Raw genomic sequence first — 27228 nt, forward strand, 5'->3', positions numbered from 1 at the left:
TGCAGAGGGACTGTCTCCCTTGGTTTTCTGGGAAGCAGGCGGGGTTTGTCAGAACCACATAAAGCCTCCCAACTGGACATCACCTGCACTGTAGCTGCACAGGGATAGGTGAGTGTCCAGAGAGGCCCCTGAAAGCACAGTGCATTCCTGCTGTGGACTGCCACCCAGGGGAGGCACTGCGGGGGACATTGCTGCCTGCAGGGACTTTGCTGAGTGTGGGGAACAGTGATACTGACAGGCGCTGCAGGTGAGCTCAGACCCCCTTTCATTCTAGTTCCCACCAACTAACTCCTGCTGAGGCTCTTGGGTGGAGCTTGAGAAACTGTCCCCTAGGCAGCAGTGGCTTTTCTGCAGGTGTTGGTGGGCAGGCAGAGGGATGGGGACTGCAGGGCTCCCAGAGGGACTCAGGCTAAGGCTGAGCCCTGAGAAAGTTTCAGACCCAGGGCTGCTGGGGTGCGAGCCCACCCCCAGCTTCTGACCATGGTCTCGGTGGGTTGTGTTTCCCCCCTAAGGAGGTGCAGCCAGCAAGGCCACGTCCAGGAGATCCCTGGAAGGGCAGAGGAGTCCTCAGGGATCCTGCAGGAGGTTCCCAGGAAGGGGTGGCAGGGACTGGCTTGTGCACAATGCCCCTGCTCCAGGTCCTCCCCAGCCGTGGACTTGGACTTGGACTGCCTAGGATCATGGGGTCTTGGGGGTACAGAAGGGTGTCAGTGGCTGGGGCAGACTAGGTTAGGGGTCTGACTCAGTTTGCAGAGATGCCTTGGGTGGGCCTGGAGGGGTGGAGAGTGGCAGGAGTCCTGCAGACTGATAGAGGACCCCAGGGGCCTCGGAATCCTGTCCCCCAGGAGGTTGGTGACCATCCACTGCTCAGATGGAGTGCTAGGAATGAGTGGTCACGTTGTAAGTCAAGGTTTTTCCTGGGAAGCCCATCAAGTGCTGGTGGCCACTAACTGTCAGTCCCAGAGGGTTCAAGAACAAAAACAGAAAGGGGGAAGTAGCCCTGGGAGGGCTGTTTTCAAGCCTAGACTGACCACCTTGGGAAGGTGGCGGGTTCTCAGTGCCCTAGGCTGTCCCTAGAACTGCTGGGCAGGTGGTCCCTTTAGGCTCCTGAGGGGGGAAGGCTCTGAATCCTCCCTGCGTTCCCTGCTCGCTTTTGGGCTCTGAGCTGAGGATGCTGCCCCACATGGGATGAGCCCAGCCAGCAGGCTGGATGGCCCCTCACCTGCTGGGGCACTGTGCCCAGCAATGCTGGAACTGGCACCTTCGTCTAGGAGATATGTGCAGGCTCCCACAGCCTGAAATCTGGAGTGGAGAGGCAGCAGCCTCCCACCCAACCTCACAGGACAGTCAGTGGCCACAAGGCAGGATCCTGCCCTAGAAAGGAACACAAAGAGCCCTCAGCACCTGGACAGTCACCCCTCCCTGCCCCTGAACTGTGATGACAACAGAAGTCCAGGCAAAACCCAGTCCTCTGCACAATGTGACCACACTACCCTGTGGGCCCTGCCCAGTGGGGTCTGCAGTAGTGAGGGAGGAGAGCTAGGGAGGAGAGGGAGGTGGCCCAGCTCCCTTTCAGTCTCCCCACAAACAAAGGGTGCAGTACGTGCACCTCACGAGCAAACGTGGGCTGAGAGCTGCGGGTCATGACCATGAGACTCTACCAAGACCCATGGTGCTGGGTTTGCTTGGTCCATGTGCACATGGCAGCTGGAGGCCCAGAGCAGAGAGAGTAGAAACTGATGGAATGACTGAGATTTCCTTTCTGTGAATCCACCCTGATGATCAAATGACCCTAGAAAGGTACAACGTTTGTGGCTTGCAGACAAAACACACAGGAATTAGCTCTCAGGAATCTCCATAGGAAACAAACAGAGGAAGAGAGTATATACCCAACGACCTGCTTTGGTTGCTCAAAGTGAGTCCGTGGTCATGGAGAGCAGGCCAGGGACCCATGATGTCACCTGATGGTGTACTAAGGCCCACTGAGGCCATCCTGGCCCAGTAACATGGTGATCCATGGGGCAGATGGAGGGGGTCTTCTCTGTGGAGCCAGGGACACCACAGGAACCCAAGCTCTCAGCCCACATTTGCTCGTGAGGTGCAGATCCTGTTTCCAAAATAGGTGGAGGGCGGTTGTTTCCAGAGAGTTCTGTGGATGGACAGACTCCCTAAGTGGCCTCTGACTCCATGACCTTCCTTATCACCCCACTCCCACATACAAAAGGAGCCACCCTCCCTTTCCAGAGGGCCAGGGGTGACTAGATGCTGCCCTAGAGGCGCACAGTCCTGGGGTGGGCAGAGGCTGATGTTCTACAGAGGCCTGGGCTGTGTTCTTTACAAAGGGCCAGGGCTTCCACCTTCCCTGACTGGCACATCTCCTGTGAAGTTCAAGGTGGACAGGAGACAAGGAAGAAGATGATTCCTCCTCCATCAGAAGTCAATTGTGCTAATCCTGCTGCTGTGGAATCCAACCATCTCTTACCAAATGGAGATGCTTCCACGGCAGAGAGAAATGAGGCATTGGTGAGTGGCTCTGTTCAGAGGGATGCTTTATTTGGGGAATTTTGACACAGTAACAGGGAGATGGCTGTCACAGTGGGTGTGAGTCCTTCCCATCCCCACCCTAAGACTTATCACCCAGCAGGAGGGTCGTCTGGGAGGGAACCCTAAGCAGGTGCTGTAAGGAGAGGAGGCGTCCGGTGGCCTTCTCCTTTGCCTGTGACTTCCAAACTGCTGCTGACACCACGGGACAACTGTTGAGTACTGCTGAGAAATGGAGTCCACCAGAGCAGGCGAGAGGCCAGCATTTCAAACCCGGAGTAGCAAAGACCCCAGCCCCTCCCAGGGACCTGGCTTGAGCTGCCCTGACTGCTCCCCAGGGCCTCGAGAGCCAGTCCTGTTGTGATTCCTCCTTAGAGCTGGGAAGCCAGCTGCCGAGGGAGGAGAACCTGTCCCATCACCCAGCTGCAAGGGCCAGTGTTGGGATCAGTCTCCAGGGCACCTCAGTCCTTACCCCGTGTCTACTTCGTCCCCAAACGCTCTCCGTTCTACACTGTGGAGACCACGTGGCTTCCCTAGGGATGGAGTGTCCTGGTGAGACCTCCACACTGAGCCATGGTGGGACAGGGGGCAGCACAGTGTGCCCTGGGTCTGGATCCCAGCCCTGTCCCTACACCAGCCCATCCCATCCCCATGGTCTCCCAGAACAACATGGCGCCCAGCCACATTGAGCTAACCCACTTGGTTGCACCTGGGCCCCAACAGAGCGTGCAAGGACCCAGTTGTGCTGCTCCAGGAGGGACAAGACTGACTCAGTTCATGGTGTCAGAGGTTTCAGTTCACAACAACTTACTGTGACCTTGAGATGTGGTGTCAGAGCATGGCAGGGAGCCTTGCCACACACGGTGCTCCCCTCAAAGGCTGGGAGACAAAAGAGAGAGGAAGGACTGCCCCTACGTCCCCCCAGGCCGCACCTGTTACACTACACACTAGCTCCCAGTCATTCCAAGCTGGGAACTCAGGCTTCACCACATGTGCCTCCGGGAGACAGGTCCAGATTGTAACCTCTGCTCTCCCCACCTGCCTGGGAAGCAGCTGGTCTTTTCTAGTCTGGGTGAGGGTGTACGTCTGTGAACCCCATGTCCACTTCAAGGTAAGAGTGACGCTGGTTCTCAAATGAGCCCCCAGGCACAGCATCCGCAGAGCCTGGAAGGTGCTGGAACTGAGGTACTTGGCCCTCTGCAGCTGAGACCTGGAGAATTAGAGACGTAGCATGGGGCCAGGATCAGGTTGATGGCCCGGGGGTTGTCTCTCGCCCTCTGGAACCGTGTGCTCCTGGAGGCCTCCTGCACAGCAGTGTTTATCACTTTTCATGGAACCAGCCCAGGGGAGAGTGCAGAGCAGGAAAAGTTTGCCTTGTCGGAATCCCACACTGGCCATAACATCCTGGCCTAGGCACGCAATTTCTAAAAAAAGAATAGCATCCTAATGAATCCTCCTTAAAATAGAACAGAGTTACCGGCCTGGTTCCTGCCTGCTTCTAGATGAAGGCCAAGTGTGCTGGCAGGAGACACGCTGCCCCTCCGTCCCTGGGTCACCCACCGCCCAAGCCATGCTCATCCCGCTTCTTTTCAAGTAGAGGTTTTGGTGGGTCTAGAATCCCACGTTCCTGGGGTTTTCTGAGTGTGTTAAGCCTGTCAGAGAAGGAGGGTACAGCCCAGGGTTAGGGCTGTGCTCAGTAGAGTGGGAAGCCTTGGACTGAAACCCAGCACCAAATAAACCAACCCGCACCAGAAGCAATGTCTCCCCACCTGGTTGGTGGGTGGTAGGAAGCCGCTGTCTAGCCCGTCTTTGGTCCTCTGTAGAGAGTGTTTCACGTGCTGTCCACTTTTAGCATTTCCTTTCAGCCCTGTGCTACAACAAGTTGACTCTAAGGTGCATGGAGGTAGTTTGTTTTGTATTTCCTGTTTCGGGGTCTTCATGAGGGTTTTGGACCTTTGGTTTATGTTTTGCTTTCGATGGAGGGGGGCGTGCACGAGTGCTTCAGGTATTTCCCCCTCCCCTTGGTGGGATTCCAGGGACCCTGTATTACTCCTGTCCACAGTGCCACCTTTGGTGGAGCGTGACCTGCACATAACAGAGTGTCCTCTTGGCCTTCTCCAGGGGTCCGAGTTCAACCTCTGCAGGCAGTACGAGGAGAAGGTGCGCCCCTGCATCGACCTCATCGACTCCCTGCGGGCCCTGGGCGTGGAGCGGGATTTGGCCCTGCCTGCCATCGCCGTCATTGGGGACCAGAGCTCGGGCAAGAGCTCTGTGCTGGAGGCTCTGTCGGGAGTGGCTCTCCCCAGGGGCAGTGGTGAGAACTCATTTCTAACTATTGTCCTCGGGCACCTGGTGGCTCCCAGAGCAGTTCTGTATTCTCCAGTCTGGAGGCTGCAGGTGCAAGGTCAATGTGGGTTCTCCTGGGGTCCTTCTGGGCTTGCAGGTGGCCACCTCTTCACTGTGCCCTAACCTCACATGGCCTTTTCTCTGTGCAAGATTCCTGGGGTCTCCACCTACTTTTACAAAGATGCCAATCACATGGGTCAGGGCTTTCCTGTTGTGACCCCTGATGACATCTGTCAACTCTAATTGCGTCTTCAGTGGCCCCATCTGCAAAAACAGTCACTTCGGGGTGATTGGCTCAGCCTGTGCATTTGGGGTGAAGAGCTCTCTGTCTCTTGCACCGACTGGTTGCACGATTTTCTGTATTGTATGGGGTCTGCAGTTGGTGGAGAGTCTGAATGGATAGTGTCCCTGCCCAGAACACTTCGATGTTTTTCCTGAGCTCATCACACGAGGTTACTGGCCAGCTGGGGGACAGTGATGGGCACTCTGTAGAGTGATGCGTTTGACTTGCATGGACAGGGGTGCCTGTGAGAGCTCAGAGGCTGAGCTCTTAGACAGCCAGGATTCAGAGAGGGCTTATAGAAGCCCCTTCTGTATGGGAATGTGGCCTGGGGGAGCAGTGAGTGGGGGGTGGCTCAGGAGCAGGCAGGGCTCTTTGCCTGTGTTTGGGAGTTTGTCACCTGAGCTGAAGGCAGTACATTGGGTTGAAACCCGAAGTGTTCATGGGTTTAGATAAATGAGAGAAAGTCGCTGGGAGGACTGTTCCAAAGCTCATGTCTGAGGTCACCACAGACCCGGTGCCCAGGTGCATGAGAGGTCACTGCAGGGTTTTGAGACCAGAGGCTTCTGCCTGGGCATCTCCCCTGAGGATGGCATAAACCTTGGAGATCTGTTGGTGCATGGCCCCTCCAGCCTCAAGAGCAGAGCAGAGGACTGACATTAGCATGGTCTCCTAGGTATCGTCACCAGGTGCCCTCTTGTGCTGAGGATGAAGAAGCTGGGGCAGGAGGATGAGTGGAGGGGCAAGGTCAGTTACCTGGACATGGAGTTGGAGCTCTCAGAGGCTTCACAGGTGGAAGAGGAAATCAAAAAAGGTGAGTGCCATGGTCTTGCCTGGACACCAGGCCCAGCTAGTGCAGAGGGTCCCCGTCTCCCCTGCCTTGGGCCTGCTCCCTCGGGAGCCCTCCCTTCACCCACCCCAGAGCTACTGCACTTCCTCTGCCTCATGTTAGGGTCACCCACACGACTTGGGGACCTGGGTACTGCAGGAGCAGGGAGCTGCCTAGGCCTTGCATGCGGACGTCATTATTTGCAGCCATGTTCTAGACTGTAACAGACATTCCAGAGAGATGGTGTCTATGCTGAGAAGCGCCTGGTGGCCCCCAGGAACCTTGTCTCATTCTAAATGTGTCAATACCGAGAGGGTCCAGAGAAGAGCAGGCTCCTAACAGAACTCACCGGTTCCTGGTGCCCTAACGAGTCCCCAGCTCTGGCCTGGGTCCCCTGTGTCCTCACACTCCTCTCTGTGACTCTCCTCCCACACCCAGGGGACATGCCATCAGGAAGGGCTCTAGGCTGGCCCAGTGGAGATGTCCCAGGTGCCTCTATAGACCGTCCTGGGCACAGCAGGGAAAGAACCCAGAACCTCTTGAGGAAACATGGGGCCAATCTCCAAAGGGGACGGTGCTCCAGACCTGCTGCCCCAGGACCCCCGAGTCAGAGCTGCTGTGGCAGGCTCCCTAGATGGGCACCGCCCTTCAGCTGCACCCCGTGTCCTCTCCTCTGCACAGCCCAGAACCTCATCGCCGGAACAGGGCTGGGCATCAGCGACGAGCTCATCAGCCTGGAGGTCAGCTCCCCCAGCGTCCCGGATCTGACCCTCATCGACCTTCCTGGCATCACCAGGGTGGCTGTTGGCAATCAGCCCACTGACATCGGGCGCCAGGTGAGACTCCAGCCTCCATCTGCCTGTGCCCGGGATGAGGGGGCGCTGCATGAGTGCAGCCGGGAGTCCAGGTCCTGGTTGAAGGGGGCGTGTGGAGGTGAGTGGCAGTGGAGAGCCAGTGTCACGATCCCCAGTGGACGGAGACGACCGTGCAGACAGGCAGCTCTGTCCTTCCTGCCTGTGGGAGCACAGCCTGCACTTCTGTAGCCTCCACAGAGAGTGGTCAGGAGCTCTGGACGCTCCTTGAGCATTTCAGACATCGGCGCGTCACCTCGTCCCCTTCCTTAGAGAAGAAGGGACTTTGGACCTCAGAATGCAGGAAGGCATCATCTCTGTGTGTTCGGCCGAGCCTGGGTTGGGTCACGGTGACGTTTTGTGTGGCACGCACCCTGCCATCTCTTAGAGGGCTCCTAGTGGGCAGAGAGGGTGAAGGCGCAGGGGAGGTCACATCTGGCCTCCGTGGCTCTCACCCCAGGAAGGAAGACTCAGGAAGTGAGTCAGGCAGTGGGTCTGACGTCTTGCTCTCCACTGGGACCCTCAGATCTGAGGCCTCAGGGACAGTAGGCAGCCACAGCCTCACGGCCTTCCCTGACCTGGGGTTCCACAGTCTGCAGGCACCACGGCCCTGAGTCTGGCTTGGCAGAGCCACGGGGTTGTGTTTGCTGGTTCACTTGCCCATGGGTTCTCCTTTGGGGAACCGGTTGCAGACCCTGAGTGCCTCAGTGCAAGTGCATGGTCTGGGCCTGTCCCCTGCTTGTCCACCCTAGTGTGTCTCCTGCTTGTCCACCCCAGTGTGTCCCCTGCTTGTCCACCCCAGTGTGTCCCCTGCTTGTCCACCCCAGTGTGTCTCCTGCTTGTCCACCCCAGTGTGTCTCCTGCTTGTCCACCCCAGTGTGTCTCCTGCTTGTCCACCCCAGTGCTGGGAAGTCACGACCTCTTGTTTCCTATAGATCAAGCGACTCATCAGGAAATATATCCAAAAGCAGGAGACCATCAACCTGGTGGTGGTCCCCAGCAACGTGGACATCGCCACCACGGAGGCCCTGAGCATGGCGCAGGAGGAGGACCCTGACGGAGACAGGACCATAGGTGAGAAGCAGGGAGCTGATGGTGGGACCATATCCCTGAGTCCAGGGGAGAGGCTGGATGGCCAAGGGTACCTGCACATGGCTCAGGAACTCCCCCAGGTGTAGGTTACGTGTCCGCTGGGTCTGGAGCAAGGGAGCCACGTTGACCCTTATTGGCTACCTCATGGCCTCCTGACCCATGTCCCTTTTGGAAGGCGCCCTGGGCTCCAAGGGCTGGGCAGGAACAGGAAGAAGCTCCCAGTTGAGATCTCTGGAGGGAAGCCAGGCTGCTCTGTGCATGGTGAAGGAAGGACAGAACACGGCCTGTCCCTCCATGGGCCTGGTGCAGGAGTGGGGAAGGGCCACCCCTCTAGCATGGCTCCTGTCTCCCTGAGGCCTTCCCTGCAAGTCTCTGTGGACTGGGACTCCAGCTGGCACATGGGTTCTGTAGGGGCCCTGGTATGCTGTCACCTGGGCTGGGAGGAGGCCTGGGGGCTGGTTCTTCCCCTCTGCATTGGGACACTGCACGGTCTCTGATCCCAGTCCCTGGCGGGCAGGAATTCTGACGAAGCCCGACCTGGTGGACAAAGGCACCGAAGACACCGTGGTGGACGTGGTGAGGAACCTCGTGTGCCACCTGAAGAAGGGCTACATGATGGTCAAGTGCCGCGGCCAGCAGGACATCCAGTCGCGGCTGAGCCTGGCTGAGGCCCTGCAGAAGGAGAAGGCCTTCTTCGAGGACCACCCTCAGTTCAGGTTGGTCAGCTGCACTTCCCCAAGGCCACCCCAAGCAAGGCGGCCGCCCCTGCCGGGGAGAGTGGCTGGGCTAAAGCAGGTGTTAGCAGTGTGTGTGTGTGTGTGTGTGTGTGTGTGTGAGTGTGCTCGCGCACATGGGAGTGAGTGTGCGTCAGCCTGTGTGCCCCCAGCACTGACTGCAGAGGTGTCCTGAGAGGAAAGGGACGCACAGGGCGTTGCCCCCTAATTTAAGGGAATAAGGAGGCTGCTTGCTGCGCTCATCTAAGCATATGGTGTCTGAGGAGCGCATGTGTATGCTTCATAGACCAAATCTGCAGTTGGATGTCTGTAGACACATTTATTTGATGAGCTGGAAGGGACAGTTCCAGCCCCTGTGGACATACCCGAGCTGCCCACAGGCAACCAGGTCTGATCCAGCTCTGAACATTGCTTGGGTACCAGCTGTATGCCCTTGTGTTTGGTTGGAAGTGCCTGAGTCTGTCCCGGCCTCCCATCTGCACATGCAGACTCTGATGTGCTGTCCACGTGAACACGGATGTCCCTCTTGCTCTCTCCCAGGGCTCTGCTGGATGAAGGAAAGGCCACGATTCCCTGCCTGGCGGAGAGACTGACCACTGAGCTCATTGCACACATCTGTGTAAGCAGACCCCATGTCCTCTCTGAGGGGTCCCTGGCACCCAGCCGTCCACAGTGCTGGGCAGGTCCTGTACCCAGACCTCTCAAGGCTTCTCAGCACACATCGTGCTGTCTTTGCCGTTGGTGACTCCAGCACGAGAAGCCTTGGTGTGGGGACTCTGCTGCCTCACACAGCAGATGTGGGTGGCACCCTGGCTGTGGGTCCGTCTGTCCTGGGGTTTGATGGTGGGTATCCTTAGGAGCTGGGTTCCCAGTGGGTCTCCAGGGAGAAGAGTGTGGGCTGCTGTCGGACCTGGCAGAGTATCCCGCTCACACCACTGTGATTCTCAGCAGTGGGGGCCCTCAGCCAGTGTGGACTGGGGCAGCAGCCCTGTTGGAGAGCTGCCTCCCGTGTGGGCACAGATTCTCAGTAGAGATCTTGCCATGCTGCCCAGCACCAGCGTTCAAGGTCTTTCCCAAAGTCTCAGGGTGCAGGTGGAGAGCAGGGTGATGTCTGGTGGACCTGGTCAGGAGGGTGGCGCTCTCTGGGCCAGCGTCATGCAGAAAGAGCCCATCCCTTAGCTGACTGCCCACTTAGAGCTGCCTGGGACTTATCTTGGCCCCTTCACTGGGTCACACTCCTAAACCCAAGCTCATTTTTCTTAGCTAGGTCAGTGCCTGGGAGGCCCAAGGTGAGTCTGAGGCCCATCAGCTGGCTTCGGACTCTGAGTCTCTCTCCTCACATTGCCAGTCAGGGGCGCATGTGAGGGAGGCTGCTGAGGGCCTGGCTGCACCCTCCAAGCTGTAGGGGTGGGGACCTGGGGGCAGCAGGGCACCTTGTATTTTATTGTATTTATTTTTTATTTTTAAATAGGACTTTTGCATTTATTTCTGATTTTGCTTCAGACGTGAGGTGATTTCTTTACATATGAAGTATATCAAGTATATAGAAAACAGTTAATAGACACTTATGTACAAACTTGGTAGATTTTTTGGTATTTGCTACAGATTCCCCCCCATTTTTAACCAGTCCATTTTTTATGTGTTGTTTTTACATATATATATATGAGGGTGGAGTGCGTTTTGATATATTTTACATACGTGAAGTACAACTTCCCATCCCTGTGGTTGTGATGATGTGGAATTGCACTGGTCGTGTATTTATGTATATGAATGTAGTAAATTATGTCTGATTCTCTCTAAAGTCGTCCCTATTCTCATCTTTCATTTCTTCCCTTGATTCCCTTTTGTTTAAATCAATGAACTTCTCTTTCCCCCTCCCTCCTCATTTTTTGGGTGTTAGCATCCACATATCAGAATGTTTGGCCTCTGTTTTGTTTTGCTATTTTTTGGATTGCCTTATTTCACTTAGTAGGATAATCTCCAGTTCCATTTCTTTAGTGGTCAATGCCCTGGTTGACTCTTCACTATGGCTGAGTAATGTTCCACTGTGTACATACACCACATTTTCTTTATCCATTCATCTGTTGAAGGGCACCTGGGTTGATTCATAGTTTAGCTATTGTGAATTGAGCTGCTCCAAACATTGATGTGGCTGTGTCCCTGTAGTGTGCTGATTTTAAGTCCCTTGGGTATATCCCAGGTAGTGGGATAACTAGCCACCTGTTAGGAACAGAAGTCCCTGCTAGCTTCTCCCTGCTGAGAACAACATCTAAATGTTGAGGAATCTCAAGTTGTTCCAACTGCAGACAGTGGATCTGTCTGCACCCCTGCACCACCAGAGCTCGTGGAACATGATGCATTAGCAGTGGCCCCTCGGTGGCTCCTAGGTGGCCAGGAATCACGCTGAGTGGGCGTCTCTGTGCACCTCCTGGGCTTGTGTGCAGGAGCAGGCTGCCGCAGTCTGGCTGGGCACAATTCAGGAGCCACTTGTCAAAAGAAACTAACTTTATTTTTAGAACTACAAATGCCAAGCAAAACAGCTCCTCAGGAAGAAAAAAAAACCCTCAGAGCCCAACTGCCACCACTGGCTTCCACAAGCCTCTCCCCCACACAAAACTCACCACCTCCCCCAATCCTCCTGCTCTTGAAGCCGATTGTCTCGGTCGCGTGGGCGGAGCCCAAGAAGTCCCCCAATGAGCAGTTCCGTAGTCTGAAGGGCAGGGAAACAGCCCAATGAACATCACCGCAGAGGATCCAATCAGCTAGATGTTGCTGGGGCCGCTGTGAGCCAATCATCAGCCGGCAGCTGGAAGTTTGCTGGCAGCTGGAAGTTTGCTGGGGCCCCTTTGGCTGTGGCTCTCAACATCTCCCTCTCTCTGTTTAAACAACAAGCATGTGGCTTAGGGACCGTGCCTGCCTTAGGTTGTCCAATACTACATATGGTCCTTACCCATTATCTGATGAGCTGACCTCAAGGCGTCAGCCTCCTGTCTTAGGTTGGTACCATTGTAATTGGATCTTACCCGTCATTGACTACCGGTCCAGTATACAGCCACACCTGTGGAGAGGTACCAGCGGGGGGGTGAGGTTCTTTGCCTCACCTCTGTTGGCCCCAAAATTTTAGCTGAACAATCATGACAAGCAGAAGGGAGGAAGATATACCAAGCCAATTGATGGCTCCTTTTGGGGAAAATTGTACCACCGATAACATCATCAGCAAAAATACCCCAACACTACCACAAGTCGCTGCACCAATAGATACTTCACAATGCATACACGTGAGTTCACAATGCATACAAGTGACACATAGTTTAGGCAAGTTCTGTAAGCGGTTCAGTGATGGCTATTGCAGAAACTGTACATTAGTTTTATCTTTATCTTCACCGGCACAGGGATGAGGATAGGAATTCTGGCAATAATGGCTAAAGAAAAAATTATGTAACATTTCAGAAGGTACTAAAAGAAAACAATTTTCTTATCAATTTACATTGTCTTCACTGGCACTGGGATGAAGATAGGAATTCTGGCAATAAGGGCTAAAGAAAAAATTGTGTAACATTCCGGAAGGCACTAAAAGAAAACAATTTTCTTAACAATTTACATTATCTTGAAGAGAATTATTAAATATAATGAAAAGGATAGGTGAAAGTAAACAAACAGATCTGTTAACCTCCTTTTTTGTTTACATATTAAAACAATTCTTAACAGTTATTTACCCAATTTAAATTAAACCATTTAAATCACGTGAATAAAAAAAATATATTTGGATCCATTTTTTCATGAGCGCTCATCATATATGATATATGGACATACGTACATTCAAACATATAACACAAAACACAAGTGTGCACACATAATATAATACATACAACACATAACATAATAGTAAAGGCCTTATAACTTTTTACAGGTGAAATCTCCATTGCAATGTTTAAAAACTCTATACTCAAAAAAAATAGAACTGATCAGCAAAACATTAACCTAGGTCTGTATGAGCTCAAAAAACAAAATAGAACTTCATGATATGGGAAAGGGCAATAATAAAATAGATATTGAAAAAAGCATCCTGGTTCTGTCATAGATGTAAGGATAGTCAAATTGGAGTTTTGGATATCAGCTGTTATGGATTTGAGCCAAATCATCTTCTCTTGGGTCTGTAGAAATCGATTTAGTTAATCTCTCTGGAATCCAAATCGGCTGCTGTTCTCCCTGTGGAAACACACAAACAGGCCCCCGACTCCAGACAATTACTGGGTCAGTACCTTTCCATTGTCCTGTTAGAATATCTTTCCAAAGTACCTTGGGCTTATGTACATTTTTTGGACACATATGCCTTTCTGCAGGACTAAGTCCCGATGAATCAAAATTTAAAAAGTTTAGAGTAAAAAGGGTTATTTTAAGTTTATCTTTGGGGAATATATACCCCTTCCCAATTCCATCTTTTTGCTTTAATAAGTACATTTTAATAGTTTGATGAGCTCTTTCAACTATGCCTTGTCCCTGTGGATTGCATGGGATTCCTGTTATATGAGTAATGCCAAATGATGAGCAAAATTTTTTAAAAGAGGTAGACGTATAACCAGGGGCATTATCTGTTTTTAACTGTTTTGGAATGCCCACAGTGGCAAAATTTTGTAAGCAATGAGCTATAACATCTTTAGTTTTTTCTCTGGCATGAAGGGAGCCCATCAAAAATCCAGAAGAAGTATCAACTGTAACATGCAAATATTTTAATTTTCCAAATTCTGGCAAGTGTGTGACGTCCATCTGCCAAATATGGTTAGGTATAAGTCCTCTAGGATTGACTCTAAGATTAACTTGTGGTAAAAAGGTCACACAATTTTGACATTGTTTTATTATTTGTCTAGCTTGTTCCTTAGTTATTTTAAAACGCTTTTGTAAAGTATTAGCATTGACATGGAACCTTCTATGAAAATTTGTAGCTTCTTCTAGTATAGAGAAAATATGTATGTCATGTGTAGTTTAATCTGCTAAATCATTGCCCAAACTAAGGGCTCCAGGCAATCCTGTATGTGCCCTGATATGTCCTATAAAGAATGGATCTTTTCTGTCCCAGATTAAACTTTGTATAGTGGAAAACAAAGAGAAAACTGTAGAAGAAGGGGAAATCCTACCAGCATCTTCAAGGGATACTATAGCATTAACTATATACTGACTATCAGAAAATAAATTAAATACAGAATCTTTAAACATCACAAAAGTTTGTAATACTGCATTAAGCTCTACCTTTTGAGCTGATTGTTTGGGTACTAAAAATATAAAAGTTTGATCAGGTGTAACTATTGCTGCTGTACCATTATTTGACCCATCAGTGAATATATTTGGAGCATTCATGATAGGTGTTTTTCTTGTCATTTTTGGAAAAATTACAGAATGCAATGACCAAAAAGACAATAAAGGATTAGATGGTAAGTGGTTATCAAATGAAACATTAGATTTGCACATGATTATTGCCCAAGTATTTAACTCATTAGCTAATTCATCAATTTGATTCATAGTATATGGAGTAATAATTTTATTGGGAGAAATTCCAAACACTGCCTTTGCTGTTTTTATTCCTTTGAGTATTAATTGTCCTACAGCCTCAGGATACCTAGTAAGAATAGTGTTAGGAGAATAAGATAAATGTATGCATAATAATGGACCTTCTTGCCAAAATACTCCTGTAGGAATATTTTTTGTTGGTAGTACAATAAATAATAAAGGCAAACTTATATCAATTCTATCCAAATGCATATTTTCCATATATGTTTCAATGATTTTTAATGCCTTTCTTGCTTCAGGTGTTAACATGCGGGGTGAATTTGGATCTGATGGACCTTTTAGGATATCAAATAAAGGTCCCAATTCTCCTGTTGGAATACCTAGATAAGGCCTTATCCAATTTATGTCTCCTAATAACTTTTGAAAGTCATTAAGTGATTTGAGTTGATCTACTCGTATTTGAATTTTTGGTGGACGGACCATGGTTGAGGATAATAGAACTCCCAAATAATTAATTGGAAAATTTAATTGTACTTTATCTATTGCTATCTCTAGATTATAATTTTTTAATAAGTTTGTAAGTGTGGCATAACATTCTAGCAATGTGTTTTTAGCTTTGTGTGCTAATAATAAATCATCCATATAGTGAAATATTTGTAGCTCAGGATTTTGATTTCTAAGTGGCTGGATTACTTTGTTAACATAAATTTGACACATAGTTGGGCTGTTAGCCATCCCTTGAGGGAGTACTTTACATTCATATCTCTGATCAGGACCGTCATGATTTAGTGCAGGGATAGTAAATGCAAAACATGGACGATCCTCAGGATGAATTGGAATTGAAAAAAAAACAATCTTTAATATCTATAACTAAAACATACCAAGTTTTTGGCAAAGCAGACAATTGAGGAATCCCCGATTGAGCAGGTCCCATAATGACCATTTCATTATTAATGGCTCTTAAATCTTGCAATAATCTCCATTTACCAGATTTCTTTTTGATGACAAAAATGGGAGTATTATGGGGAGATACAGAAGGTTGTATATGTCCTTCCGCTAATTGTTGTTTGACCAGATCATGGGCTACTTGTATCTTTTCTTTAGTCAAGGGCCACTGAGGAACCCATACTGGTCTTTCTGATTTCCATGTAATTTTTATTGTCTCAGTGGCCCTTTGTGAAAATCCAACCCATGTCTGCCTGTTCCTTGATTTATTTGTATTGGAGCTGCTATACCTTGTTCTTGTTTTTCTAATCTTTTTCCTTTCCTAAAACCTTGTCTAGCCATAATAGTGGGTGCATTTTGATTGATATTATTTGTTAATGTCAAACCTAATTGATCTAAGACATCTCGTCCCCATAAATTTACAGGAAGATGATCCAATGCATATGGCTGTATAGTTCCTTCACATCCTTCAGGATCCTTCCAATCTAATACCATTGCACTTCTATGGGGATTAGTCGCCACTCCTAGGCCTCGAAGCGTTTGAGTGGCTTGTTGTAATGGCCAATGTTTTGGCCATTCTTGACGAGAGATGATGCTAAGGTCTGCACCTGTATCCAGTAGCCCATTAAATTCATGTCCTTGAATATTTAGTTTTAGCATGGGGCGAGAATCTAAATTTAAAGAAAGCATAGCCCAATCTACACCTGTGGAGCCTAATCCCTTGGAACCTCTTTCTACAGCATGACTGGAAAATTTATCATGTAGGCTTGGTATTATTAGTAACTGTGCTATTCTATCTCCTGGTGAAATTACTGATATACCCTTTGGAGAACTGGCTATAATTTTTATTTCACCTTCATAATCGGGATCAATTACCCCAGGACTTATCAAAAGTCCTTTTAGAGTAGAAGAGCTGCGTCCCAATAATAAGCCTACTGTTCCTTTGGGAAGAGGTCCTTTCACCCCTGTGGGCATGATTTGAACTCCCATCTCTGGAGTTAGTACTGATCTGGCGGAGGTGCAGATGTCCAACCCTGCGCTCCCTCTGGTTTGTCTGATGAGGGATCTGATGCCCTGGGCACTACCCTGATGGGGTTGCTGGGGTTGCTGGTTTCCTCCAGTGCTCCGTATATTTGTGCTTTGGGGCCCCGGAGCATTGGGGCCCCCTGTCCATTTTTTGGCAACGGAGCCCGATGCCTTTGTCCACGATATTGTGGATAAACACCTTGTCCTTGTTCGTTTTTTGATAATGGAGTACCCTCTATGGTGGTTTGAGAACGGCATTCATTAGCCCAATATAATGGAGTACCCTCTATGGTGGTTTGAGAACGGCATTCATTAGCCCAATGTCTCCCTCTACGGCATCGTGGGCAAATACCTGGTATTCTACTCCTTTGATACCTAGTTTTGTTAAACCCTCCTCCTATGGGGCAATTCCTTTTAAAATTTCCTGTTTGTTCACAATTGTAGCATGTTTTTGGCCTGGAATCTAAAGCCTGTTTTACTGCAGCTGCCACAATTTGCCCTTGTTCATTAATGTCTCTGGCATCTAAAGCCTGTTTTACTGCAGCTGCCACAATTTGCCCTTGTTCATTAATGTCTCTGGCATCTAAAGCCTGTTTTACTGCAGCTGCCATGACTTGCTCTTGTTCATTAATGTCTCTACATAATTTAATATATGTGTTTAAATCTTCCTGTTTCCATGGTCTAATGATATCTCTACACCAACGATTTGCTTGGTCATAAGCCAGTTGTTTTATTAATGGCATTGCTTGTTCTGTATTCCCAAAAACTCTGGTAGCTGTTTGAATAAGCCTATCTACAAATTCAGCATAAGGTTCATTAGTTCCTTGTATTATCTTAGATAATTGACCTTGTAAACCTCCATGTCCTTGTAAAGTCTTCCATGCCTTAACTGCATCTGCAGCAATTTGTGCGTATACGCCAGGATCATATGCAAGTTGTTGCTGCCGATCCTCATAAGGTCCCTTTCCTAACAACATATCTAGATTTCTCTGAGGATAACCAGCTGCTGCATTTCGCCTAGCCGTCTCCTTGCAAAATTCCTCATTGGCAACCTTCCATAACAGGTATTGTCCTCCAGTTAACACAGCTTTACAAATATTAGCCCAATCTGCTGGTGTCATGTTTAAGTTGGTAATGGATTCGACCAAGCTTACAGTGAAGGGTGCTTGAGGACCATAGGTTGTTACAGCCTCTTTTAGCTCCTTCACTGATTTGAAATTTAAACCCTGGTAAATTTGCTGCCCTCCTCCCTCAAATACAGGGCATATTTGAGATCCTGTCTCAGGATCCCAACTATCAACTGCGAGGGTTGGGAGTCTCCTAGCATATGGAGGTGGTGCTGTTGATTGGACCCTTATGCCCTCTGGTGATAGAATGCTGTTAGTAGCAGTCTCCTGTAGAGGTGGTGCTGTTGGTTGGAGACTTTCGCTCTCTGATAGAAAGGTGTTATTAGCAGTCTCCTGTTGTAACTTTTCCCCTGATGGCTTTATCTGCTCTAAACTTCCTTCCTCTGTCTCACTAGCTCAAAAGACCTCTTTTACTTGAATCTTTATGTCTTCTCCTTCCTCTACCTTTGTCTGAACTGAAGGCTTTGGACAAAGCAAACCAGATACCAACGCCCACAATGTCAATGTGCCAACTGGCAGAGTCCCTGGACTTTTCTTTTCTATTCTTTTTAAATCCTCACCATGATGGTTCCATTGTGATATATCTAACAACTCCTCCTTAAAAAGCCATGGGCTACATTTTCGTATTGTATCAACGTATGCTCTGACTGCTCTTGATTTTACTGAGATGCCTCCTTCCTCTAACAATTTACTTAACACTCTTTCGGTTTGTTTTTTACTAATTGCTGATCCCGTATTTCTACTATAATAGAACCCAGCAAGATAACACCAAACCAAACCGAGACAGAATCCAATAAAAATGGAACAACAAAAATTCATTATATCAGCCTTTCTATCCTCCTGACATGTGCATCCGTCCTTTCTCCCTATGTGTTCCTCAGACGCAAATAGTTTTTCCTCAGATGTGAGCGGTTTTTCTTCCCTCTCACTCATCTCCAGGGACAGGCAACTTAAAACAAAAATGAAGCAAAACAAAAGAGGAAACTTAGAATGGCTACCCATCCTCTCGCCCTGCCCTCAGGGGCGAGCAGTTTACTTACCCTCAGTCGCTCCCCGTGCGAGCCACCAAATGCCACAGTCTGTCTGGGCACAATTCAGGAGCCACTTGTCAAAAGAAACTAACTTTATTTTTAGAACCACAAACGCCAAGCAAAACAGCTCCTCAGGAAAAACCCTCAGAGCCCAACTGCCACCACCGGCTTCCACAAGCCTCTCCCACACACCAACCACACCACCTCCCACAATCCTCCTGCTCTTGAGGCCGATTGGCTGGGTCGCATGGGCGGAGCCAAAGAAGTCCCCCAATGAGCAGTTCTGTAGTCTGAAGGGCAGGGAAACAGCCCAATGAGTATCACCGCAGAGGAGCCAATCAGCTAGATGTTGCTGGGGCCGCTGTGAGCCAATCATCAGCTGGCAGCTGGAAGTTTGCTGGCAGCTGGAAGTTTGCTGGGGCCCCTTTGGCTGTGGCTCTCAACACAGGCTGTGGGCAGCCCTGGTGGAAGGGGATGCCCAGAGTGTCTCTCTGCACAGGAAAGTCTTTAGAGGACATCAGGATGTCACATGTACCTTGCAGCTACTCCAGTGAGCAGGCCTGTGGCCTCATTTTTTTTTTCTGAGTCCATATTTGTATATCCCACCGTTTTCCCAGAAATCCCTGCCACAGCTGGAAAATCAAATAAAGGAAAATATCCAGAAAGTAACCGAGGAGTTGAAAAACTTTGGCGTGGATGTCCCAGAGGAGGAGAGCTTGAAAACTTTCTTCCTGATAGACGTGAGTATTGCCCGGGGCCTCGTGGGACAGATTCCCCCTGGTGTCCACACGGGGATGCTGAGCCTCCTCTGCTTCTGTCCTCACTCCCATGAGGCTATCCACGGCCCTCTGCCCACTTGGTCCTAACAGGGACAGGGTTGAGGCAGTGGCCGGGAGTGGAGGGTGTGTGCAGGTTGGGTAGCAGGGAGGAGGTCTCAGTCCTCTCCTCCACTGAAGGTGACAAGGGAAAGGTGGGACTTCCTGGTACCTGAAATCCCTCACCCCCTTTAATCCAGAGTCGCCCAGGAGGGGGAAAGGCTCATCCAAGCCCAGCACCAACAGGCCTGCAAACTCCCTGGCGTCTGTTGTTTGAAGATCTGCTCACACTGATGTTGTCCTTATTTGCAGAAAATCAATGAGTTCAATCAGGAGATCAATGCTATAGTACAAGCCGAGGAAGTTGTAGGGCCGGAAGAAATGCGGCTGTTTACCAGGATGCGAAAGGAGTTCCACAAATGGAGTAATGTGATCAGAGAGAAGTTCCAAAAAGGTGAGTGTGCTGGGTGTGTAAAAGCAGTGGAAACCCGCGGCTCACTGTTCTGGGTGTGTGAATGCCAAGATCCAGGCGCCAGCTGACTGGGTGTCAGGTTTCAAGATGGCGCTGTCTAGCTGTGTCCTCAGAGGGAAGCAGAGGCCAAGCTCCCCTGACCCTGTTTCTAAGCACAGGCCTCCAGATGTTGGGGTAGAGCCCTCAGGACCTGAAGTCGCACTTTTAATGCCACCACATGGGAGAGCTTCAGCATGAACTGGGGACACGTTTGGCCATGTCAGAGAGCCAAGGCCTGGTCATAGCAGGAGCCTTGGGCTGAGTCTGGGGGCAGGTTCCAGTGGTGGGGATGCTGGAGAGGCAGCTAGGAGACAGCAGCTCCCCTGCTCGGCTCCATGCTGCGGGGCGAGGCCATGAGCCTTCATGACTGATGCCAAGGTTCCCATAGAATAGGGGAGAGCTATTGGCCCCAACACTTCTTAGCCTCTAGAAGAGATGCTGCTCCCCAATAGTGAGTGGAGGGACATGGTGCATCTGGTGTCCTAGAACCCCGTGAGGGTACTGCTGGCACAAGCCTGGCCTCCTGTGGCAGCAGAGAATGAAGATAAACAGCCCACTGGACACCACCAGGAATCCGGGGAGGGAGAGGGCAGTTCTAGAATGATCTCTCCAGATTTCAAGAGGCTGAAGGAAGTCATAGATGAGTTGATCAGGGTGTAGCAGCCAAGCACATTCCAAGTGACCTGCTGTCCTTCGAGGACCTTGATGTGGGTCCACTATTCACCTCCACCTTCCAGAGCTAAGAGCAACAGATTTCCTTGGCTTTGAGTCTCAAGCTGGGAAAGTGGTGCTCCCCTCTGGGTAGGCCACCTGTGGAATCCACGGGCCGACGGCGTGGAGGGGGTGGGGACTTGGGGCAGTGCTCTTTGGAGAAGCCCGAGGAAGGCTCATTAGGGGACAGCGACTTACCTCCTCACTGTGTCCTCTGTTCCTACACTGCTCAGTCCTGCCATTCCAGGGAGCAGAGGCTGTCCCCTGCTGTGGGTGCATCGGGGTTAGGGAGGGACACCTGCCCATTTCCCACAGGGAATCCTTTGCAATCTCACGGGGGTGAAACGCGGTGCATGGAGTGTAGAAGACAGAGCTCTTGAGACCCCATAGTAACACCCGAATAACCCAGTGGGAAAATGGGAAGAGACCCGACTTCAGGAAGAAGACCCAGAAATGCCCAGGCACCTGAAAACCACAGGGTGACCGTTTCACAGCCAGAGACGGACAAGACCCTCACAAGCTGCTGGTGGAGAGGGAGGTGGCACAGCTGCTTTAGATGATGGCCAGCAGCTCCACCCCTTGGTCTACACTCCAGGGCCCTGAGACCCATGTCCACACAGGAACTGCAGAGCAGGGGTCCCCACAGCAGCCCAGGTGTCCTCACATAGTGGCCTTGGCCCATGTCCTGGTCTCGTCTATGGTGCTCACAGGAGCACCCCTATTTAAATCCCTTGCCTCTTACAGAACCTGCCCACACCACGGTCGCACCATGAGGCCTTAGGTGGTGGGACCCCCACCTGCATTTCCAGGAATTTCCCAAAACCACACACAACTGTGCGACGTGAAATTCTCAGTCCCGGGCCCAACGCGTGACCCATTCTGAACATGGCTGGACCTTGGACACACCCTGTAGGTGCAGGAAGCAGTCCCAACAGGCCACATGCACCTGTGTCAACACCTATGACGTGTCCACAGTGGGCAGAGCTGTCGGTCAGCCAGTAGAGTGGTGGCCGCAGGGACCAGAGAGAGGGACCAACTGGCAGGGACAGTGACGGCCTGTGGCGTCTTCCAGGGGAGGACTTGTCAGCCTCTAGAAGAGAGAGTGGTGGGGTCCCAGATCAGGGAGACACGCCGAGAACCAAGGACTGTCCATTTGGCAGAGTGAGTGGTTTTGCCTGAGAACTGATCTCAAAAACAATTTCCTGCCAGGAAAATCCCTGAGCAAACAGCCCCCAGAGACCATCCTTCCAGGTGGGAAGCTGGGCCGCTCTGAGACTGCACCCGGAACGTCCCCACGGTCAGGCACCTTGGGCACACAGTGTGAAGAGAAGCTGAGCCTTCTGCCTAGTGGACAGTGTCACAGAGCCTCGTTACAGCACCTGAGGTGCCTGTGCCCTCTTGTCCCCTCTATGACGGGCACATCCTCTGTCACCACAGCCCAAGAACACCTGGTGGGCAGGTGGCTGCAGCTGATATCAGGGTCCTTGCTGCCCCCAGAGGCCCTGTGGTCCTGAGTGGGGAGGAGAGGTGTTGTCCTCTCTCTCTGGCAGAAGTGGGGCCGGGTGACACAATGACACAGGCCAGTGCTTTGTCCAGTAGGCCTTCCCTGAGACCCCGCTGTTCCTCTGTGTGACCCCTGGGGGGGCCTAGGGACACCACAATGGCCGTCTCCTTACTACAGACCAGAGGGTCATCCATTCCCAAATTGAGGTTCCTGGGAATTCGCTTCTCCCACTGAGGTCTGCAGAAGACCAGGAAGGTGGTGTCGCCCACCCGCGGGGGCTTACCCACAGCCCCTTTCCTCCTGTAGGGCATGGAGTTCTGCGTACAGAGATCAGGAAGTTTGAAAACCAGTACCGTGGCCGGGAGCTGCCAGGCTTTGTGAATTACAGGACGTTTGAGACGATCATAAAGGAGCAGCTCAGGTCCCTGGAGGAGCCGGCCGTGGACATGCTGCACACGGTGACAGGTGAGCACCATGTCACTTTCTGGCCTTCACTTCTCAGGCAGGAGGGGGATCAGAGCCGGGCTCGGGTTCACAGCTGTTCCCGGGGTTTTCTCCCAGCAGCCCTCTCTCCGCCCAGACCCCAGCCTGCTGTGGGGCTCCATTCTGACACTGCCACCCACTGGCTAAGGGCACACTCCCCCAAACTGTCCCCAAGAGTATGCGCCCATCAGGAGCACATCCCTGCCTGTCCCTCAGGCCCTGCCCCGTCCTCAGGTTGGGGCGTCACAGGTGGTCCCAGGAACATGCTGCCTGGCCCCTGCTGTGCCCATGTGGTGAGGGTGTGAGGACCCAGGGCTTGTGCCATGGCGGGTGGCGTGGGTCTCAGCTCAGACGCCCAGAGGTTTTCTGGAGGCCTCCCCACCAGGGCCTGGTGATGACTGGAGCCCAGCCCCACTTCCCTCCCCGGAGGATGGGGTGGGGTGGACATTGCAGCTTCTACAGCTGGCTGTCCTCCTGGTGACCCACCTCATCCTGAATCTGTCCACGCCCACAGAAATGTTTAGTGGGGCGAGAGACACTCCTATCAGGCAGGAGGTCCCCATGCTCCCAACAGGCATGTCAGGGCTGGAGGCCTGGCTGGGGTGCCCTCTGCCACCCTGCCCCTTGCCCACGGCCCTGAGCGCAGCCCTGGCAAAGCTCTGTGTGTTGGCTCCTCTGAGAAGCGGGGTTGGGGGAACGGCCATGCACCCAGTGAGGGCCTGGCAGTGCGGTGGCATGGCTGTGGTCAGGGAACCAGGTCGGAGCCCTGAGGGCAGACCCGACTTTGTCCTCTCTCACCCCTTCCTGAAACCCTCTCCCCGAGGTTTGGAGAAGGCCTGGTTTCTCCCCTCCTCCGTCCCCGCACACCCTGCCTCTTCATGAAGAGTGGTCAAGAGGTAGCCAGGGGCCAGCTGCTGGGGCAGCCTCCCCGGGCTCAGCAGAGTGAGTCCCAGGAACCTGGCCTGCTGGGTGGCGTCCCCACCAGCATCCTCGTCACTGCAGAACTCTGGCCTCTGGTGATCCTGTGGTCCTTGCCGCAGACCCCACAGTTACCCAAGAGAAGTGCAGTCAGTCAGCATCTGGGGAGCTACTTGGGTTTCACAAAGCTGAGGTTTGGGGTCAGCTCAGACTATTCAAGGGTGACGATCTGGTGCTCTGGGATCAAGGACGATCCCAGGAATAGGAAGAACAGGAATGTGTGCTCCTCACAGGAGAGCAATGGCGGGAATTTCTGTGTAGTGAGAATCGGCTCTTGCATTTCGTTTCAAATGAATATCGTGGTCCTGCAGATTCTCGGGACAACCTTCAGGCTGATGTGACAGTTTTATCATTAAGGATGATTAGAATCCTGGTCCCCACAAGCCACATTCTTTGAAACTGAGCTCAATGAGTGTCTGTGGAGTGGCAGCCAGGGCTACTGAGCGAGGAGACCCTCCAAGGACCTGAGGGCCCACTTCTGCAGGTGCAGGGCGGGGAGCAGGCCTGGCCCCTGGCCTGTCCTGTGTCCTGGGCTCTGTGCAGGCTGCGTGGGCCACCAGGGCCGCCACCACTGTGGAACCTCTTTTCTCTTTGGTCAGATATGGTGCGAGTCGCCTTCACAAATGCTTCAGAAAAGAACTTTGCTGAATTTTTCAACCTCCACAAAACTGCCAAGGTGAGAAGGAGCCGTGGTTTCAAAGGCTGACCCCAGGCTGGCGGAGGACCCTACCTGTTTCCTCAGGCCCTTCCTGGCCTCTCTTGGCTCTGGGAGAAGCAGTTCCTCCATCCAGCGGGTGGATCCTCTGATGAGGCCCCCAGGTCGGGTTGGAGCCAGAGCAGGGCTGGGGAGGGAGAGAGCAGCAGAATCGCAGCCTGTGACTCTCAGGAGAGAGGCCGCCTGGGTCAGGTGGGAGGTCACCAGGTGGGCGTGACCCCAGCTGTGGCTCTCAGTGAGAAGCTGAATACAGAAATAGCACCTGTGGAGAGTGCGCAGAGAGCGAGGAGAGAAGGAGACCCTCGGGCCCAGAGGACAGGCGTGGCCCAGAGCCCAGCAGGGCCACCTGGGGAGAGGGCTGCTCAGTGGGCCCAGGACCCCAGGGCTCTGACCTCAGCTGGGGTCAGGCCTGCATGAGCAGGGGGTGGCCCAGGCTGCCCAGGCAGTGCCTCCTCACCTTGGTGACCCAGGCTGTGGGCAGGCTGATGACCTACTATTGCCCGGGTGACCTGGTGGAGGGAGGTTGAGCATGTCTCTGTCCCCACAGTCCAAGATTGAGGACATCAGGCTGGAGCAAGAGCAAGGAGCGGAGAGGTGCATCCGGCTGCACTTCCAGATGGAGCAGATCGTGTACTGCCAGGACCAGATCTACTGGGCCGCGCTGCAGGGCGTCAGGGAGAAGGAGGCAGAGGAGGAGAAGAGGAAATCCCATGGCCAGAGCCAGCCTGTCTCTGCAGAGGAGTCGTCCATGGCAGAGATCTTCCAGCACCTCGATGCCTATCACAAGGTGCGTGTGCAGGGTCTCCATCCTCGGGGTTCTGTGGTTTCCCTGCTGCCTGAGCACCTCTCTGTCTATGGCACGGTGGCTGTGAGGTGACCATCAGCCAGCTCCACCTCTCAGCCCTGGGTGAGCCTCCCTGGGGGCAGCTCCACCTCAGGTAGACAGAAGTGGTTGTGGCTTAGAGCACTTGGTAATCTGGCTGCCACTGGCTGTGTGGCTCTGGCCAAGCTGCTTACCCTCTCTGAGACTTGGATTCTTCTCTGTGCAGTGCTGTCTCATGGAGAATGTTCCGTGAGAGGCGTGTGGTCGAGCCCCCAGCACAGGGTTGGGATGGCTTGGCAGCTCCACAGGGACCCATGTCCTGGAGACGCCTGCTTGGCCTGGCGCGGCCTTTGCTCCCCACGTGAAGTCACAGGTGCAGCTCAGGCAGAGCTTCTGGGGCTTGAGCATCTGCAGAGTGAGGCGCTGGCCCTCCTGGTTTCCAGACCCAGCCCTCTCCACTCTGGGATGCGATGGGCAGAGTGACTCTGTGTGCACCTTGTACAGCCCGCAGCTCTGCCTGGATGCCCTGTGCCTGGGGGGCCCAGGGGCACTGTGGCTCATGGCCTGGCGCAGTGCATGGGTCCGGATGGAGAGCACCCACGTAGCACAGGGCTGGCATCCAGGTCCCAGCCCCAGTCCCTGCAAACCCAGGGCTGCAGACCCGGAGTGAGCCAATTGGGGGTGGCAGGAGTGCAGGGCCCATCCCGCAGCCCCTGGCACCTGTGTACTCAGGCTGCCCCAGGGGGCACAGGAGATTTTGGGAGAGGGCAAGGTGTGACAGAGCAGAATGGCTGACCCTGCAAATGCGTGGCCACCACCCCCTGGGGGCCTGCAGCCTGCCCCAGGTGCAGCCCTTCTCCAGGGTCTTGTGGCTGCTCCCAGGTAACTCGGTACACTGCAGAGCTGCACTGCACCTGCGCGTTCTCCTCTTCTGCACAAGGGCTCGCAGGCTGCCCACGGCCCTGCACCTGGCCCCTGGCACTGCTCCCTGGAGATGGGTCTACTCAGATGCCAAGAGCAACCTGGCTCCCCCAGTGACTGCCCAGTGTCCCACATTAGGGTGGAGCACAGGAGTCCGTCACCTCTTGACAGCACCATCTCTTTGCAGCCTCTGCGACCACAGGGATGTTGCAGAGGTGACCCTGTCCACAGCCCATGCCTGTGGAAGCCTGCAGTGCCCGAGCCAGGTTCTGCAGGCAGGCAGGACCAGAGGGATATGTCTCAGAAGTCAAAAATTGGCCAATGACTGTGGCCAGTGACTGTGGAGCTGGAAACTGGGGCCAAGTGAGCCGAGCCCCGGCTGGGGTTTCCTCTTGCCCTGGGATGTAGGTTTGCCCTGAAGGCCTCTCCCTGACTGGACCAGGCCACCCACAATGTAGAGAGTCATCTCCTTACTTAGGGCCAGCTGACCCTTGCATGCCCAGGTCCCAGCATGTCCCCCAAGGGCCCCTTGGCCCTCAGCCGTCCCTCCTGCACAGCAGCTGAGGCTCCCCCCGCTCACCCCAGGCGCCCCATGCTCCGCTCCCTCTCAGCCTCCCCTGAGGCAGCCACTGGGTGCTCCTCGCCTGCCTGGCATCTTCTTTGCTGGCATCTGACACACACTTCATCTCCTGGGCCATCCCAGAGGGTCCTGCCCTGCACCCCGCCTCCCAGGGAGGGAGACTGAGCCCCAGAGAGGTCGCAGGACTTGCCAGCTCCAGCACCTGCCGATTTCCTGAGGTCGGCCTGTGCAGAGGAGCCGTCGGGGATGTGGAGATGTGGTTTTGTGCCGAGTGTGTTGCTGCCTGGTTAGGAATGTCTGCCTCTTCCACGAGGACGAGCCGATGGTCAGGGAGGCTGGGAACACTCGCTCCAGCTGGGTCTTGGACACCTGTGGGGTGGTTCTCTGCCCCGTGCAGGGCTACCCCCGTTACCCAGCACAGAAGCCTCTGTCGGGACTGAGCCCAGGCCAGGGCCTGCACCCCCAGTCTGGGTCCATCCAGGGTTCCTGTGGGGAGGTCAGCGTGCCCTGCTGGCCTGGCCCTCGCCTCCTGTGACCTGTCCCTTCCTCCCAGGAGGCTCACAACCGCATCTCCAGCCTCGTGCCCTTGATCGTCCAGTTCTTCGTCCTGAAGAAGTTCGGCCAGAAGCTGCAGACGGCCATGCTCCTGCTCCTGCAGGACAAGGACGCCTGTGGCTGGCTGCTGAAGGAGCGCAGCGACACCAGCGACAAGAGGAAGTTCCTGAAGGAGCGGCTCTCGCGCCTGACCCAGGCTCGGCACCGGCTGGCCAAGTTCCCTGGCTAAGGCTGTGTGCACCAGGTCCACGGCACAGGGAGGCGGCCCTGGCCTCTCCTGGTGGCTCTGTGACCACTGTCCCCCAGCAGAGAGGGAGCATGAGCC

At 52.9% G+C, this 27228-nt stretch overlaps 1 protein-coding gene across 3 annotated transcripts; it reads left to right on the top strand.

Moving 5' to 3' along the window:
- On the top strand, positions 1–27228 carry LOC144253269 (interferon-induced GTP-binding protein Mx1-like). 3 transcript variants are annotated; one of them, XM_077795055.1, is made up of 14 exons: positions 1–247; positions 2343–2523; positions 4663–4855; positions 5844–5981; positions 6678–6832; positions 7783–7921; positions 8457–8655; positions 9214–9292; positions 18925–19047; positions 19435–19576; positions 22155–22313; positions 23909–23985; positions 24572–24811; positions 26902–27228. In XM_077795055.1, exons 2-14 carry the CDS (start codon positions 2416–2418, stop codon positions 27130–27132), a joined length of 1983 nt encoding a protein of 660 aa, XP_077651181.1. In that variant the 5' UTR covers positions 1–247; positions 2343–2415; the 3' UTR covers positions 27133–27228. The 3 variants fall into 3 exon arrangements, with proteins under 3 accessions (XP_077651181.1, XP_077651182.1, XP_077651183.1); XM_077795056.1 differs by having other exon boundaries at positions 2387–2523; XM_077795057.1 differs by having other exon boundaries at positions 1–108.

The sequence above is a fragment of the Urocitellus parryii genome, chromosome 2, assembly GCF_045843805.1.
Source record: "Urocitellus parryii isolate mUroPar1 chromosome 2, mUroPar1.hap1, whole genome shotgun sequence".
In the NCBI taxonomy this organism is placed as follows: domain Eukaryota; kingdom Metazoa; phylum Chordata; class Mammalia; order Rodentia; family Sciuridae; genus Urocitellus; species Urocitellus parryii.

Coding starts and splice junctions, on each gene's coding strand:
- LOC144253269 (XM_077795055.1), top strand. CDS start 2,416: ATGATTCCTCCTCCATCAGAAGTCAATTGTGCTAATCCTGCTGCTGTG. Junction 5,982..6,677: donor GGAAGAGGAAATCAAAAAAG/GTGAGTGCCATG, acceptor TCCTCTGCACAG/CCCAGAACCTCATCGCCGGA. Junction 19,048..19,434: donor AAACTTTCTTCCTGATAGAC/GTGAGTATTGCC, acceptor CCTTATTTGCAG/AAAATCAATGAGTTCAATCA.